The sequence below is a fragment of the Terrapene carolina genome, unplaced genomic scaffold (genome assembly GCF_002925995.2).
Source record: "Terrapene carolina triunguis isolate 2854851 unplaced genomic scaffold, T_m_triunguis-2.0 Scaffold58, whole genome shotgun sequence".
NCBI lineage: Eukaryota > Metazoa > Chordata > Testudines > Emydidae > Terrapene > Terrapene triunguis.
This window is the reverse complement of record NW_020664409.1, coordinates 59,959,495-59,976,457: the sequence shown is the minus strand read 5'-3', so window position 1 is coordinate 59,976,457 and position 16,963 is coordinate 59,959,495. Positions and strand designations below refer to the sequence as shown.

At 37.4% G+C, this 16,963-nt stretch overlaps 1 protein-coding gene across 2 annotated transcripts in view; it reads left to right on the top strand.

Moving 5' to 3' along the window:
• The window catches only part of UBE2W (ubiquitin conjugating enzyme E2 W), a 37,385-nt gene extending 21,500 nt beyond the window's left edge, over positions 1 to 15,885 (top strand). The window contains exons 2-6 of one of the 2 annotated variants that reach the window (XM_024197648.2): positions 894 to 985; positions 2,992 to 3,094; positions 6,449 to 6,604; positions 7,715 to 7,790; positions 14,307 to 15,885. In XM_024197648.2, coding sequence (XP_024053416.1) covers positions 894 to 985; positions 2,992 to 3,094; positions 6,449 to 6,604; positions 7,715 to 7,790; positions 14,307 to 14,320 — 441 coding nt within the window. In that variant the 3' untranslated portion in view covers positions 14,321 to 15,885. Of the gene's footprint in view, positions 1 to 893; positions 986 to 2,991; positions 3,095 to 6,448; positions 6,605 to 7,696; positions 7,791 to 14,306 lie in introns of both variants that reach the window. The other variant, XM_024197647.2, reaches the window with a different exon arrangement.
• Positions 15,886 to 16,963: the final 1,078 nt, after the last annotated feature.

The following is a 16,963-nucleotide window of genomic DNA, read 5'->3' as shown; positions in this document are numbered from 1 at the left end:
TGTCTTGACTCCAATTGTACTTTATGTAATCATAATAATTAGATACAAAAATAGTTAATAACAGCTTAATTATGACCTAATTGCTTTACATTTGACCTATGCACAAGTTTTTAATTTATTTTAATTCTATGGAATGTTTGAAGAGCGTTATTCTGTTCGGCTCATTAGGGTAAAGAAAAGACTGATGCAGATGCCAAACTTCTTAAGGAACCCATTTTTCACTTTTAATTCAAACTAATAGATGTTCTTCTAAATTTGCAGAATTCATTCTCTGCTCAGTGCTTTAAACTTGGGAGGACATGCTGCATTTTTATACACTAGTCTGAATCCCTGCTGTAAGTGCAAAATGGTATTCCACCTTAAGTAAGGAGCCATGATTGTTCTTACTATGGAGGTGCCAAAGTCTTTGCTAAGTACCATTATGTTATCTGCTTCTCTTGCTTTAACTTAAGAACTGTTCTGATATATTGTAAATATATTTATAACAAGCTGTTTCACTCTCAAATTGGGCTTGGCAGCATAAGTGGATTCATCTGGCACCTGATTAGGCCTTTAATGCGTATACCATGATCCAGTTTAGATCGACAGTTGCCAATAATATATTGTAAATATATTTTGGAATTATATAAACGAGAACATGACTGAGTTTGGAGCTTATGACTTTTCTCTTATCTAACCAATTATAATAGATTGTTTAATTTTTGTGGCAGGAAGCTCCCTTTCCTTGTCCTCAGGCACATTTTCTGTACTTCAAGTTTGGAGTAGGTAGTTGGCAAAAAATGAGTTTCAGATGTTTAATAAAAGCAAAACAGCAAAATGTACTGTAAATTAATGAGCTTTACTGTAATGTATAGTTTATGCAATATTTCAAATCCTATTTATATTCTTTTTAGAAGAGACTACAGAAAGAACTGTTGGCTTTGCAGAATGACCCACCTCCAGGAATGACTTTAAATGAAAAGAGTGTTCAAAATTCAATTACACAGTGAGTGTGTAAATACTTTTCATGTTTTCTACATTAGCTCAAATTATAGATAAGTGAAATGTTTTTTCTAGAGTAATATTTTCTCCTGTTGATCTATGGATATAAAAAAAGTGATGATTCACAAGTACACTGTTTAATATGTTCACTAGTAACTGATAAACTGGATTATAATCTACAGTATGATACATTTCACTGTCTTCTATAAAGTCTGGGTCAGTGATGCTTGCACTTTTTTTTATATAGAATAAAAAACTTTTTTGACTGGAATTTTTAAAAATTCAGCCTAAATGTGCCTACACATTATCTGACAGAGCAGAATGAAATTCTGGCAAACCATTCTAGATCAAAACTATTAGTCTAAAGTAGTTTGACATTATCTACATTTTGCATTAAATCAAGATGGTATCCTTCTTAGTCAACAATCTCTCATTTGGATTTCCTTTGTCTGTTTGGTGTGCCCAAACAATTCTGAACTCAGGAGAGCAAAATCTGAAGGGATGCTAAGCATTCAGTTTTATTTAAAACTGCAGAGAAGGCGATGTGAGATCACTCCATGCTTTGACATCAACAGGAATGGGGAAAAGACTATAAGCAAACTATACCTTTCACTCCTAAATACATCAATCACTGCCATCAAGGTAGATTTGACATTAAATCATGATGCGGGGGAAACTGAAGCAGAAGAAAATAAATATTGTGATTTTAATGAAATGTCACATGGTTATTGTATAATCCAGAGAAAGGGCCATGTTCTGTATGGCCCTTGTAGCATGTGGCAATGGGTTAAAAGAATAGAAGAGAGTAAGATATTGAACTACAGCAAACGATGAGTGGGCTACATGAATATTAAAATAGCTTGAGGGTAAGATGATGGGAACCAAGAGCAAATCTTCAGACTCTTTCAGGAAACTAATTATTATGGAGAATGGTGGTTTGTTTTGAATATTTTTGTGTTTTTCAAAAATAAAGTATAAGCTGGTTTATGCTTTTATTTGCCATTATATCTATATGTCTGGGGAAAAAAATGATGCCAATAAAACCTTTCTAGTGTACACAATGTGGGGTGTCCATTACTTTAAGCAGCAAAGCCATAAGCGAAATATGTAGGTCATCCTAAGGGAATGTTGATAAAACTCGGAGCACATCTGACATGTATCATTGAGACAATATAGACATGCAACCCTCTGACACCATTTTGAGTTACTTTTCAAAATAGTTGGACTTTAACTATGCATTTCCTGCCTTTTAGACAGTAAGTTTTTCCCTTCGTTACTGATTATATATATTTATATATTTACAGGTACCTTTTTGGCCTATCAGTTTCCTTTATTGTTGCACAACCTTTAAAGAGGAGCTCAGTGATTAAAGTAGATTAGTTTGCAAATCAGCTACTATTTTTGTAGTGTGCTATTGTCTTGCTAACCTTCACATTCTCTTAGTTGCTAAGTTCTATATAGAACCACAAGTGACATTTTTGCAGATGTGAGTCAGGGAAAGGAGCATGCCCCTTTTCATTCTGATTTAATGTTAGTAAACTGCATTTTATTTGTGACATTTCTATTATTCTTAAATCTCCTTGGCAGAAAAGTAAAATAAAATGGAAAGGGAGTCTGCTTTCACCTGAGGAAGGAGATAGAAATAATCATCACACAAGTTTTAGACTTGGTAATGAGGCTGGGGGTGGACATATTACCAGTCTTTCAACTTGAGTACAAATAGGCATTTTATAGGGAAACACATTTGTATTTATTTCCTGAGGCATTGCTGCTTGTATAATCTACAACACTATAGCAAAGATTGAGTATATAAAATACCAAACTTGTTTCTCACATACGGAGGTTTGGTGTTAATTTCCATGTTGTATTTACTTTGCTTTCATGGTCATTGTGATACTGAAGCATAGTTCAGCTAGTAGTGCCATAATAGGTAGTTCATTCAGTTATTCTTTTGTATTTTATTTTAAATTGCTTGATTATTTTACTAAAGATTTGTATCTCTTTTTTTAGGTGGATCGTAGATATGGAAGGTGCTCCAGGTACATTATATGAAGGGGAGAAATTTCAGCTTCTATTTAAGTTCAGTAGTCGATATCCCTTTGATTCTCCTCAGGTAATTAGTTTCTCTCTCCCTCCTGCTTACCTCCCATTTTTTTTAGATTTTTAGATTATAGCTGCATGGCATATGCTGAATAGTAACATTGTCCACGCTTCTTGTAATTTTAAGGTTCTGTCTTAGTTACATGGGTTTCAATTGTACACTCAATTGTGCAGTTGCCACCTCTTTTTAAAATGTTTCTGCAATGGAGAAATATGTCCACTTGTTCTCATAGGAAGAACAGAGTAAATCTGAAATTTTTGAGTGTCACTTGAATCCTCTTGGGGATTTTTTTATGACCAATGAAAGAGCAACACAGGGGCAGTGATTCTCTGCTTTTGGAATGTAGAAATAGAGTGGATGACAAACTTCTTTTTTTCCTCTATTCTTGCCTCCAAACCCCGGTGCTGTTCCTTAACATCACTTTCCTTGCAGTTTCTCTGCTGCTCCTGTTAGTACTGCTGGGGAAGTACTGTAGGTAGGACCACAGTTGTGATTGTGGCAGGGAGCACAAACATAGGTGTTGTGGCATAGGGGAGGCTTGATAATCTAGTGATACTACATGAATTAAGGAACAAACTTGGTTCATTTTTTCTTGAATCAGCAGCAGGAGCTGCAGAGGAAGTGCACTATCCTGTTGGAAAGGTTGCCACGTTGATCTCTAGTGACATCAAACCAACGAAAGGAGCAATATCAATGTTGAGCTACATTCACCCTCCACAACCAGAGGGAAGGTTACAAAGTGTGGCTTTCAAGGGGAAGGTGCATAGGTAGAAGACCCTCCCTCTACCCCCTGAAAAAAGAGGAAAAACCTAGAGAGAGAGAGAACTTTAGTCTTCATGTCCTCTCAGCTGAAAGTTCTGAGTTTGTGAATTAGTACTAATTGTGGTGATTTCTGTGGAGACATATTTATTGCAACTCATTCAAAAAGCCATACGAAAAGCTTAACCACAAAGATATGTTTAGGTACTGTGGTAAAAACTAGAATGCTGACTTTTCAGTCTTAGGTTTTAAGGAACAAACTGGCACCTGCACATCTGCACCCATCAGGTTTGCAGTGAAGTACTCATAGGTGATCCACAAGAGGGTAGCCACTTTCATTTGGTTCCAAGTAGGTACTCTTTGTACTCATTACCCAAAGTGTGTGTGTGGCTGTGTGCAACTTATTGTAAAACAGTATACAGACCAATACATGTACACTGGTTAGTACAGAAAACAATTAAGTATTTAAGTAATGGATGCTTGACTGTTGAAGATAGCCAGAACTTCCTTAATAAAAATTCTGCCATATAATAAGTTCCTCTTGTATAATTTAACACCTTGATTCTAACAAAAGTGCATATATAGTGTAAAATAACAGTTTAAACTTCTATCACTTAAGCACTCAGTTGTTTTCTGTCTCAAATATATGTTGTCTCATAGTGTGCATGCATTTGCTTACTGAGTTGTGCATAGATTTTATTTTTTGAAAGGAGAGACATTAGTTTGAAAAAGAAATATATTGCTGGATGTCTGAAAAAATAAGACCTTCAGTATTTTAGGAATACCAGTAATAGCAGTATAGAAGTTCAAAGTGAAGTGAGGAGGGTGGTCTTGTGATTAAGGCATTGGGCTGGAACTCAGAAGATCTGAGTTCATTTCCTGTTTCTACCACAAGGAGGTCCTAGGTGACATTGTGAAGGTTGTTTAATTTTTCTGCATCAGTTCCCCATCTATAAACTGGTGATGAGGATGCTTCTCTACCTCATGGGATGTTGTGAGAATGTATCCATAAAATATTTGGGAAGCTCTCAGGTGGTAGGCCATAAAAATATATAGATAAAAGGGAGTTCTAACATCATCTAGTGATGGGTGAATACTGTGGGAAGTTGCTGATGGTTGGGTGAGGGGATTGGATGAAGAGTTGAGTGGGTAATGCTGGCTGCTGAGGGTGCTTCTTTCCCTCCACTTCCCTTGTCCCTTCTTTGAATTCTGGGTCAATTATATATTTGATTAGTGATAGAAGTTTCACTTACGGGCAGTAATTGCCAGGATCGCTCTTCTTTCCTTGTTTTGACCTTGGCAATGGGACTCTAATTTGATTCCTGTCTATTTCTGAACACTTTTTTTCTTGTGTTATTTTGTCCATCTCAAAATCATCCTTCAGATATAGTATAATCTAAAATTATATATTTCATATGTGGCAGCATGCTGTGGTTTTATAAATCACAACTTTTTGTTAGTCTATAGCAGGGGTCGGCAACCTGCGGCACGCATGCCAAAGGCAGCATGTGGGCTGATTTTTAGTGGCATGCTGCTGCCAGCCAGGGTCCTGGCCGCCGGCCCTGCTCAGCCCGCTGCCGGCCTGGATTACGGAACCCCAGACCCGCGGCGTGCTGAGCGGGGTCAGCAGCCGGGACCCTGGCTGGCAGGGACCAGCGGACGGAACCCCAGACCGGCAGCGGGATGAGCCGCTCAGCCCGCTGCTGGTCTGGGTTCCCGGCCGCTGGCCCCTCTCAGCCCGCCACCAACCTGGATGGACGGAACCTGGGCCGCCAGCAGGCTGAGCGGGGCCAGCGGCCGGGACCCTGGCTGGCAGGGGCCAGCGGCCGGAACCTCAGACCGGCAGCGGGCTGATTGGCTCAGCCCGCTGCTGGTCTGGGAGTCCATCTGCTGCCTGCGCTGCCGGTTTGGCACGTGAAACATTTTACTGGCACGCAAAACCTTAAATTAATGAAGACTTGGCACACCACTTCTCAAAGGTTGCCAACCCCTGGTCTATAGCATTAATTACCAAGCTTTTTTTCTGCTGGGACCTGAATCAGTTTCCCAAAACTTACATTTCTATTGTATTTGTTGTTGTAAGGAGACTTACTCATTTGTGAATCTCATGGTATTTCCAGTTGAATAATGTTGTAGGTTATGGAACCATTGAAACACAATGTGATGGGTAGCTAGTCCATAGTCCTTTCTCTACAGAAGAATAAGATGAGGCTTTAAGACTGAAAAATCTTTCATGAAAGCTTTGTGATGTCTTTATATCGCTATAATTTAGAGAAGCTGTCTTTGCACGTTTCTGTGCTGCACTGCTGTTTATAAATAGTGATTATATTTAACCTTTCACTTCTTCACACTGGTTCTTTCTGTCATACGTACAAGTTATTTTGGACCAGATTCTGCCATCCTTATGTTAATTAGTACCTTACTTGGCAAAAAGTCCTGCTGAAATCAGTGTAACGACAAACAGAGTAAGATACTACTCAGTGTAAGAAAAGATGGCACAATCTGGCTTTTGACTATAAGGCATTACTGTTTCCAGAAGACACAAGCATGTCTGTTTCTCATTTAAATGTTAACAACATATGCTAACTGTATTTTATTCTTTTTTAGGTCATGTTTACTGGTGACAATATTCCTGTTCATCCTCATGTTTATAGCAATGGTCATATCTGTTTATCCATTCTAACAGAAGACTGGTCCCCAGCTCTCTCGGTGCAATCGGTTTGTCTTAGCATTATTAGCATGCTTTCCAGCTGCAAAGAAAAGGTATGTTTGTTTTTTTAATAATGCACTCAGAGTAAAATAAATGAAAGCTGCAGGTTTTATACTTTTTCCAAAGTCTATATTTCTCACACTTGAATAATGTTACCTTTTTTCTAATATTCAAACAAATATACCATAAATTAAAACACTGAAACGTTTTGAGTAGTGCAGATGTCAACTTGCTATAAAGATTTTGTAGGAGGAAACAATTTTCTATTTGTAAAAAACCAAATTAATTCCAGTAGGATACATTATTAGGTTCCTTTTTTTTTTTCTCATCCTTCATTTTTCCAGTTTGTTCTCTTAGCACAGGAGAGCCACACAGCTGACAATACATTTTTGTCTCTTAAGTAAGCAGATATGGCACTTGGAGCAGATCCATTGAGGCTCAATTTTTTTACATAAACATTTTTCAGAATAAGATCACACTTGAAATTGGAGTTAGATTTGTTTTACAGCAGTCCGTTATTGTATGATGCTGTTTTTTGCCAGATGTCTATTCTCACCACATCACAATTTCAGTTCTAATTATTTGCAGGAAAATATATATTATTGGGGTACAAAATAATGCTTATAACTATTTTTTATTATTTCTGTGACTCTCCCTTTTCACTGTGACCACCTTGTGACTTTTTCAGAAAACTGCTGTACTCATTAGGCTATTGATGGGCCTTCACTCATGAAGATCTGCAGCCTAACCCAAGTCCATCTGGTCAATCTCACCAAGCTATGAGAGACTTCATATAGACTGGGATTCGAAACTATACTTGTGATACATTGAAGCCAAACTTCAAAAGTACTTTAGTTAGGCAGTGGTTTTAGTTCCATTTGCCTTTACAAATAAGAGTGGTTAATTAGTTTTCTCCATCCAAGCTTTCTGAAAAATTTGCAAAGTTTTTTGCTTTGTCTGGGTATCCCCGCTTAAAGTTCTTGCTAGAAAGGTACTAAAGTGACTCTCCTGATCAGTGTAGACAGGGCCTAGTCCTGCTTTTAACACATTTTACAAAATGTATGGCATTTATTCTTTGAATGTAAAAGCTTATTTAAATAGATAATATACTGTAAGTGATATATTGATTATTTGATTATTTTTAGGTTTTTTTTCTATTGCAGAGGCGACCTCCAGATAATTCATTTTATGTAAGAACATGTAACAAAAATCCAAAGAAAACAAAATGGTGGTATCATGGTAAGTATTTAATTTGGAGTAGGAATTTCAGAGGACTGCTAGGCTGGGTGCAAAAAATGTAACAATACAAAGTAGGATTTTAAGTAATTTTAAACACTTAAGCTTAGCGAATTTGGAACATAAAATCTTTTCCCAGGACACCAAATAAAAGATTTTTGTAAAGGAATAAATTACATTTTAGTAGGAAAACTGATTAGGGTTTTAAATATGCAAACTTAAATGGATATTTGTAGACCAGAACAGGATGTAAAACAGAAATTTGAGAGTGGAGAAAATCAGTCAGAATAATTGGTTGATTGTAAGATCTTGCATTGTGAATTTTTATGAGCAACAGATTTTGGAAATTGCTAATACAAATTAAAAGAAGCTGAAAGTAAGAGACATGAAAAAGAAAAGATCTATGATTATTAGTACTTCTAAAATTGCTCGGGAACAAATCTTAGCTATAGCAATTCTAGATGAGTACTTAAAAGGTAAAGAGGTTAGCAAAACCAGAATGCTGTAATTATTTTAATATGATAACCCTGATCTGTTAAATACAATAGATCATGTGTTGGTAACGTACATTTAATACTATGTTCTCTGAAATAAGTGTATATGGGATATTTTAATTGAAGAATAAATATCTTGGATGATTGTCATTGCTTGGCATTGGAAGACTTGCTGCACTTAAAAAAAAAAGGGGGGGGGGCATCCCGGAGCTGTTTTCCCCTGACTTTCAGATTTAATGTGAGACAAGCAGCTCTTAAAGAGTTCCTAAGATTCTTCAGGTTAAATACTCTTTTCTAGTAGAATTTGATGTAGGATATTACTCTGTTTCCAATGAGAACTTAACAGTATCAACTGTTGATATATATTTAGGTAACTTTAATCTGTTTATCATTTGCATGTACATTACCTTATTTTCAATTTCAAAATTGAGCCAAGAGTTAAAGGATAGCAAATCCTGTCATCCACAAGACTAATGTGATGTTTCAGGAACATTTCAATAATCACGTCCCCTTTCTTCTCTTGTAACATGTTTTTTTTCTGGTCCTCGGTTCCCTAACTCTAGTCAGTTTTTTTCCTCTGATTAATTCTGGAGAAATATATAATACTTTTTTTCTGGAGGATGTGAGCACTGAAGAATTATCCCTGAAACTAGGTGGGCAGACAATACCAAAAATGCAAAGTTTGAAGTGTGTGGGTTCCAGAATCTGGGGAAATGAAGGACAAAATTAGAGCTAAGATAATAAATGCCTGGCTCAAATGGAGAGTGATAAGTGGTATAATATGTTACAGGGTGAAACCAGTCAGATTGAAAGGGAAAGTCTATAAAACTTTGTTTTAATGTGTGGCCCTGAGTGTTGGGCAACAAAGAAACATGAGTAAATGATCTGTTCCACAGAAATGTCAAGGTTGAGAGAGATGAGTGGTGTAGCCAAGAAAGAGCATGTGAGGAATGTGTGTGTTAAGAGACATGCTCAAGGGTAACGCCCATAAACAAAAAAATGAGGGAGTGCAGGCTCATGTGGCTTGGTCATGTAAAGAGCAGTTCTGACAACTATGTGGGTAAGGAACAGATCAAGACTGAATGAAAAAGATAAGAGGCCAAACCAAGAAGTAGTGGAGGGATGTCATAAACGAAGACGTTAGGGTATGATGTGAAAGAAAGTATGGCATTGAACAGAGCACAGAGCAAGATGATTTGATGGAATTGACACAAGGAAGATTTTTTTCTTAACAATTATCTTATTTCCTCTTGGTAGTCATCTTCCAAGAAGACTAGCTAAGAGTTTTTCTTTAATAGCTTTCATTTTGTGATGAGATCTGCTCTAATTTTAATCTTAATCTGTGTCAGAGAAAATGAGACTCTTCTTTAGGATTTAGGGCTGAAGTCTCTGCAGGGTAGCAATCTCTAGGTGCTACTCCAGTTTTCCTACAAGTGAAAAATTGGATTTGAGAGTGAAAATCTAGATATAAAAATAAACATGGTTATCTGATTCTGAAAGTTGATGACTAGCATTTGTATAGTGGCTGAACTTCTATTTCCATTCAACTAGTCATCAAATGGTTCTTTACACAGTGGAAAATTCTCCAGCCATTCTTTTCTGATTGAAAGGTAGAAAAATAGAGTAATTGCAGAAAAAAACTGGGTAACAGTAGATAAAACTAGAGTGAGATCAACTCAGACTTGGGAAGGTTACAGTCGGGAAAGGACAAGTCTGTTTAAAAAATGACTCATGCTGCTGAAATTGGAAAGTTTTCATATATATAACACCTAAATCAATTTTCACTTCCTTTCCTAATTGCTAATGATCAAAGATGTGATGTTCTCCCCTTTGGTCAGTTCTTTAAAAATAAGTGTCTGTTCTGGAGCAATACTGGACTATTAAATTTTAAATTTGTCTCAGAGCTTGTCTATCTGGTGAGTTAATGCATAGCAAGCCAGAGTGTGAATCTACAGCACACTAACTTGCTGCAAACTATCTGGCAATGTGAAACCTGTTACTGACTACTAAGTGTACTGTAGTGTTCTTTGAGGTATTCACGTTTCAAGAGAACCTATTACTCCTGGGGGAAGTCTGTGCCACGGCACGTGCAGAATTCATGTCCCCCGCAGATTTCTTTGCTTCCTTGCAGAAAAAGATGGGGAAGCAAAGGGAAGCCACAAGAGCGGTCACGCACTTCTCACCAGCAGCATCGGTGTGTCATTTCAGGCTCCCGGAGCAGCTGTCAGAGAGTTAAATCACCACAGGAGGGGAGTGGGGCTGGGGATGTCCCGGCTGGTGGCTCCTACCCTGCGCCAGGCTCAGCTGCTAGTCCTGGCTGGGCTGGGGGCAGGAGAAGACGGGACTTCCTCTTCCCCCCGCAAGGAGCGGCTGGGGCTGGGTCAGACCCACCCCCTGAAACTTCCCTGGTTGCAGGAAGTTACCCTCCTCCCCCGCTTCCTGCCCTCATTTTCAGCCACAGGAGGAGGGGTCACTGTACAGGGAGCTGCTCCCCTGTCCACCAAATGCCTGTGTGTCTGGACCCTGCGCCGAGCCTCCCCTGCACCCAGAGCCCCCCGCACTAGACTCAACCCCCACCGATCTCTACCACCCCTTGCATCCAGACCTCTGCCGAGCCCCTCCCCTGCACCCAGACCACCCCTTACAGAGCCCCTCCCACTTGAACCTTCACCCCAACAAGCTCCACCACCCTGTTGAGACCCCTGCATCCCCTCCCCAACCAGCTGAACCCGGACGGACATCCACTCCCCCCCATCCCCCAGACCCTGCTGAGCCCCAACCACCTTCACTTGGACCCCCTGCACTCAGAACCCCCCCAACAAGCCCCTGTACATCCAGATCCATCCCCACCAACCCCCGAGTGAGTTGCCCAGACCCAGATTGCCCCACAATAAGTTCCTCCACACTTGGATCCTGCCAGGCTGAGTCTGCTTGCCCCACACCTGGGCAAGTGTGAGACTCTGTCCCTCTCATTTACTATCTTGGTGCACCAGGCATGGAGGGGCAGGGCCCTGGGATGTTTCTGTAGCAGACCCAGCCCTTGCACTGTGTCAGTGTCAGGTACAGCCTCACCACTGAGTCTGTGTCCCTCGGTGGGAGGTGTGGGGCTGCAGGGTGATCTCCCATCTCCGTGCAGCCAGTGGCCTTTGCTCCCCACTGCTATGCTGGAGCCTGCACATTTATTTATCGATGAATAAAATATGCGGATTTTTGCAGAATTTTAGAATATCGTGTACAGATTTTTTTTTTTTTTTTTTTTGGTCCAGAATTCCCTCAGGAGTATCCTATGTTGCCCTTACTATCCTCTCTTCTGAATTGCATGTACTGTAGTTAAAATCCTCTGCTGCTATATGACAATGGCACCAGCAGGGAGAGTTAGAAAGAGATTGTTTAAAATCTAATTCCTTTGATTGAAGATGTGCTGGATTGTGGGAAGTTGGCAAGCTTAGCTTGAGAGCTGATCTTCCTGCTTCTGCAGAAGAGCTGTCCTCAGCCTTATATACTCTTAGGAAGTTGTTGTGATCTGCCCTTTTCAAAGCAAGAGGAAGCAGTCAGTCCCATTTTCCCATCTCCCTGTTGCAGGGGAACAAGCATTTTCCCCTTCTCCAAGAAGTAGTTGGTATTCCGATCATAGCCACGCAAGTGGGAGCCTTTATAGTGACACAGGCATATGGTTGTTCTCATATCTGCCCTTACCCCATCTGATTGTGACTCTTTGGGGATTTTGTCTCAGATTCCAAATAAACAGTGTCACTTAAGGTGTTTTGATGTGTGTCCTGAGCTCCCCTACCTAGGCAGGAGATAAATTCTTGTGGAAGCAGGATGGTGTTTGTCCTCAACCAGTGTTGCTGATTGCTGCTGCTTTTCCTGACACCCCTCCAGGACTATCTGTAGATGGTTCAGATACTCGCTCTTTACCTCTAATGTACCCTGTCCAACTTGTAAACGAAGAGTTTTAGTTCTTCACCCTCCTTGTGTTGCCATGAAGTCTTCTTTTTCATGTACTGTTATCAAGGACAGAGTATCTTGCAGTCAGGATGGAGTGGGGAGTATATTTAATTTAAAATATCAACATTTTTTTAAATTTAGAGAGTACAGAAATATTGATAAGGTCAACACTCATTTTTTTTTATTTAGGCTTAAACAGTTTCTTGTAGCCTTTATTATGTACATTTTAAGACAATACTATTCTCACCTCTGAATTAGATATACATGCAAAAACAGATAAGGCAAGAAAAGTGGCCAAATTACCTCTCCTGAGGACAGTGAGACTCTCTTTTCAGATCTCTGGTATGTTTTCCCACTGTCTTCTCCACTCTCTTGTTGTTAATCACTTATCTTGTATCCCTTGTTTGATAACATTGTGCAGACTCAGTTTACCAAGTTACCTCATCTGTGTACCTATATAATTAAAATATTCTCATGCATAAATCATAATAACTAACCTGAACTAATACATTTTTGCTTATCCTGCTAAAACTCTTTTATCTGTCTACTTCTATCTAATCTCTGCTGTCACTCCCTCTGGCTCTATCCAGTTCTTACGTTACAATAGTGGTTATCCTTCTTACTGATCTATTTTTATGGCCTTGAGTTTTTACTTGTTAGCTTGTCTTGTTGCAGGGGCTACACCTGGAGTCTTCTTGTCACTCTGCTTCATCTTGCTATTTGCATAGACCAAAGGTTTCACAAATAAGACACAAAAACCAAGTGTCACGGTTTACACAACCTTGAAGCAGTTTCAGCTGAGTTCTGAAATGCTGCATCAATAGAAACGCATTCAAAAAGCCAAAATTCCTTTATATATTCTTCTTCTTATAATATTACATTTATAACATGAATTTCTCTAACATTATTTGACATATATATTTGAGTAAAACAATTAATTACACAGTTATCTAAAAAAATGTGAATAACTCCACTGTAAGATGAGATTTGGAAGAGACACAGGCCAGCCACATCTGTTTTATTGACATGTAGACATATCCTCTGAGAGACAGAGCCATCCTTAAGCTTAATTTATTCAACTGTCTATAACTTAGACCATTTTTGTGGACATATTGAAAATCTTCAAACGACTATTGGAATATTGGGGGAAAAAAGAAACAAATCTGAAAGTTAGTGTATTGCCGTTAATATTGTTTTACTAGGGAACTGTGTGGGAGCAATTACATACATTGAATTGATGGAAAAAAATTCTATGTGAAATACTTTAGGTTTACAATGTCAACTTATTACAGTTTGCCTTCTATTATATCAACTACAGTTTTTGTGGTTGTTCCTAAGACACGCTCATCTGTGGCAGAGAATAGCAATCTTCTCCCCTTCTATTGAAGTTTATGCTTACCACCTTCTCACACAACTGCATGTAATTTTGTAATATATCTTGCCAATATTGGTCAGGAAGCCACTTCTTGAGTAATCCAGCTTGTCAAATAACTTTTTTCAAATAAACGGTGAAAAATCTTGTGTAGTTTGAACTCAGTTGTAGGTGACAGTGTGGTTTGCTCAAAATGTGGCCTCCCTAGTATTTTTTCTTCTGTTTGCAAAGTCTGTGTATTTATTTAATCTCTTAAGAGCATTTCTTAATCATCAAAAGCTCAAAGCATGAAAACTAAGATGCATAGTGTGTACAGTGAAGGGTCAAAATGCTGAGAGGAAACAGATTTTTAAGTTCAGGTTTACAATGGATTGTCTGGATCGTTAAATACTGAATACAAAATATTTAATATGAAAAATAACTGTATTTTGTAATGAGATTAGTATATACCAACTTTAATAAATCATAATTTTGATAAACACATTTTTCCTAAATTCACCGTGTAGCACTGGGGAAAGTTTCATAGTTTTTTATCTTGCTTTGTAATCTGTATTCGATTTCCTTAAAACAGCAGTGTTAGACATTTGTTATACTTTCACCTACGTGGTAACGTATATGCTAGGAGTTGCTTCTGCATCTGTACCTCTCAGAAAATTGGGATTTGAATGTATATTTGTTTTCCATAAATATTTTTTTGTTTTAAAGATGACACCTGTTGATGCCACCATTTTGTGATCCTCCTAGCAGAAGATTGTCCTACTGAGAAAATGAGCACTTTGATCATTCAGTCTTTGAACTTTAACCTTTGACTGGAGGTGACCTATAGACAATGAAGACTACTTCCTTTGACTGCATTTTTACTAGTGTGCATTCTGGGCGCATGTTGATCGCTGGTTCAGTCCATGCAACTGACATGCTTTAGTCATACAGTATTAATGCAGGTGTCTGGAAATGTCAGAAAAATTCCATTTATTTTTATTTTTAAGCTTTTGGCAGAATTCCAGGTCTTCATGTATTGTGCAATAACAGTTGAACTCCTTGGCAGTTTTATGGCATCCATTGCCGGCAATGGATGTTATACCAGGAAAAGTTTTGATCCTGCTGCAAAATAAATTGATTGGATGGTAGGTCTTATGGAAAGTTTCCGATATATTGGGATTATAAGTAAGGGATCCAACATTACTTTGAAAGCATCCCATTCTTTTATATTTGGATTCTGTGCACTGTGGTCACAAAACTAGCAGCATAATTAACATGCTTAGCTAAAAGACTGTAATAAGATCATTACATATTTATTAAATTGTTCATCTGCTGTCAAATTGTTTTAACATGGAAGGTTTTCAAGTGACATTGGGAGATAGGTACAATTATCCCTATGGTGAAATAAAAATACCTTTTTTTTTTTTTGGTATGGTAGTTACTCATATCTCTAACACAAAGATATGAGTAATACTTGGGTATGAGTGGCTTAATCAAGACTTATTTTTTGAGATACAAGAAGATGGCAGTGATATAATTAAATTTGCTGCAGTCCACAATTGGGCCTGTAATTTGTACATTAGAACTTTTTTCCATGTAGATTGCACACTGTTACTTCCTGCTAGCCATCAGCATGAGCCCTACTGCCTACACAATTTCATTTATTTATGTGTTTGAAAACAATCCATATAACGTTTGTTTGCTGTTTTTGTTGTGTTGTATGTCATGTTTGAATGTTACAAAACAATATTTTGATTGAAAAGCTTTGTCAGAAGATATTTTCTTGTAAATTATTTCTTTACCTTGTAAGCATCATCTTGTCTTTTAATCCTGTACTATAAAGAAAGAAATACATTTTTGACAGAGGCTTAATGTTTTGACACAAAAGTGTGGACCTTTTTATTTAAGTTTAGACAAAAGTATATTTTCTTAACTTGCTTGTCCTACAGGCATAATAATTTTTTTCCAGCTTTTTCTTCACAAAAATTTAATTACAGCTAGATTAACTTTTTTCTACAGAGAAATAATTGTTGAAAAATAGGTAATTGTTCTCACCACTGTGTAATTTTATGATACTACAAGTAGGCTGTCTTTTTAGGAAGCACTGATGTCTTTTATATACTTAGTACCTTTACACATATGCAACATTTCTATAACAATGCTGTTTTTACTGTTGCCTTATTGTTGACTCCTTTAAAAAAAAAAAAAAAAAAGTAGTCAATAAACAAATGTCTAAATCAAATAACTATTTACTTTATTTTTAAAATAAGAACCAGAAACAGCTAAACTTTAAAAAAAAAAAAAATAGAACAAAAATTGGCTGAAAATATTGAAATATTTTTTTACTGCTGTATAATTGACAAATTGTATAGCCTTGTACATACGTCTGTATGTTATCTAATGTTTAAAACATAAATTTTAAAAAGTGTAAATGCTGAACTCAGGGTGGGTAGAACTCAAATGGATCAGCTTTGTACAGCCATTGAATTATGGATATTATCAGTAAAGTAGGGCTACTATACTATCTTTTCTATTATATTAGAAACCCTTTTTGGCCTTTAAAACTCAACAGTAAAAAGTAGTTGTGAATATAAATTTGGTGTATATATCCTTTCACAATGAACATTTTTTTTAAAAAAGGGGGGGGGAAATCTGTCTGTTTTTGTTGAGCCAAAAATCACTTTGAGAATTGAAACAGTTGTGCTCCTAATTATAACTAACTTGTATTTAGCATGAATTTGCAGATGTAAGTTAATCATAACAATCCAGTTAATATCTGCAAACTGTTACTATGCATGAGCAGTAACTTTTTATGAATATTTAATCTATTTCTTATTAACATACCTGCTCTGTATTACTGATTGACTTGATTGATGTATCTTTCAGAATTCCATGTATTTCTCTTCATACAGCTGGTTCACATAATGGATCATGTCAAATATTCACTTGCTAATCCACAGTAAAGAAACAGTACTATGACCCAACTTAATGCCTCTGAAAGAATTGTTACAGTGCATCATGTCAAAGATTGATGTAATTGTTTTCATACTGTGGATTGTGATAATACAATATAATGGTTTGAAGAAGCTTTATAATGTACTGTATCTTATCAAAGATACATGCTGTAGTGTTTAGCATTATACCTTGATTCACCTATCAGCACCATTGTATGGATTAACATAGAGATGAATAAGTAAATAATCAAATAGCTGGTCTCATTTATGCTGCTGTTTAAAACAAAAGAAAATATGAAAACCGTGTTAAAGTAACATGGATATTCTTATTTAAAACCAAAAAAGTAAGGTATATTAGAAGAGGAAGAATAACAAGTTAACTGTCTTGGATTCTGCGTTCTGTTGCTGTTTGGTAGATAAAATTCACCC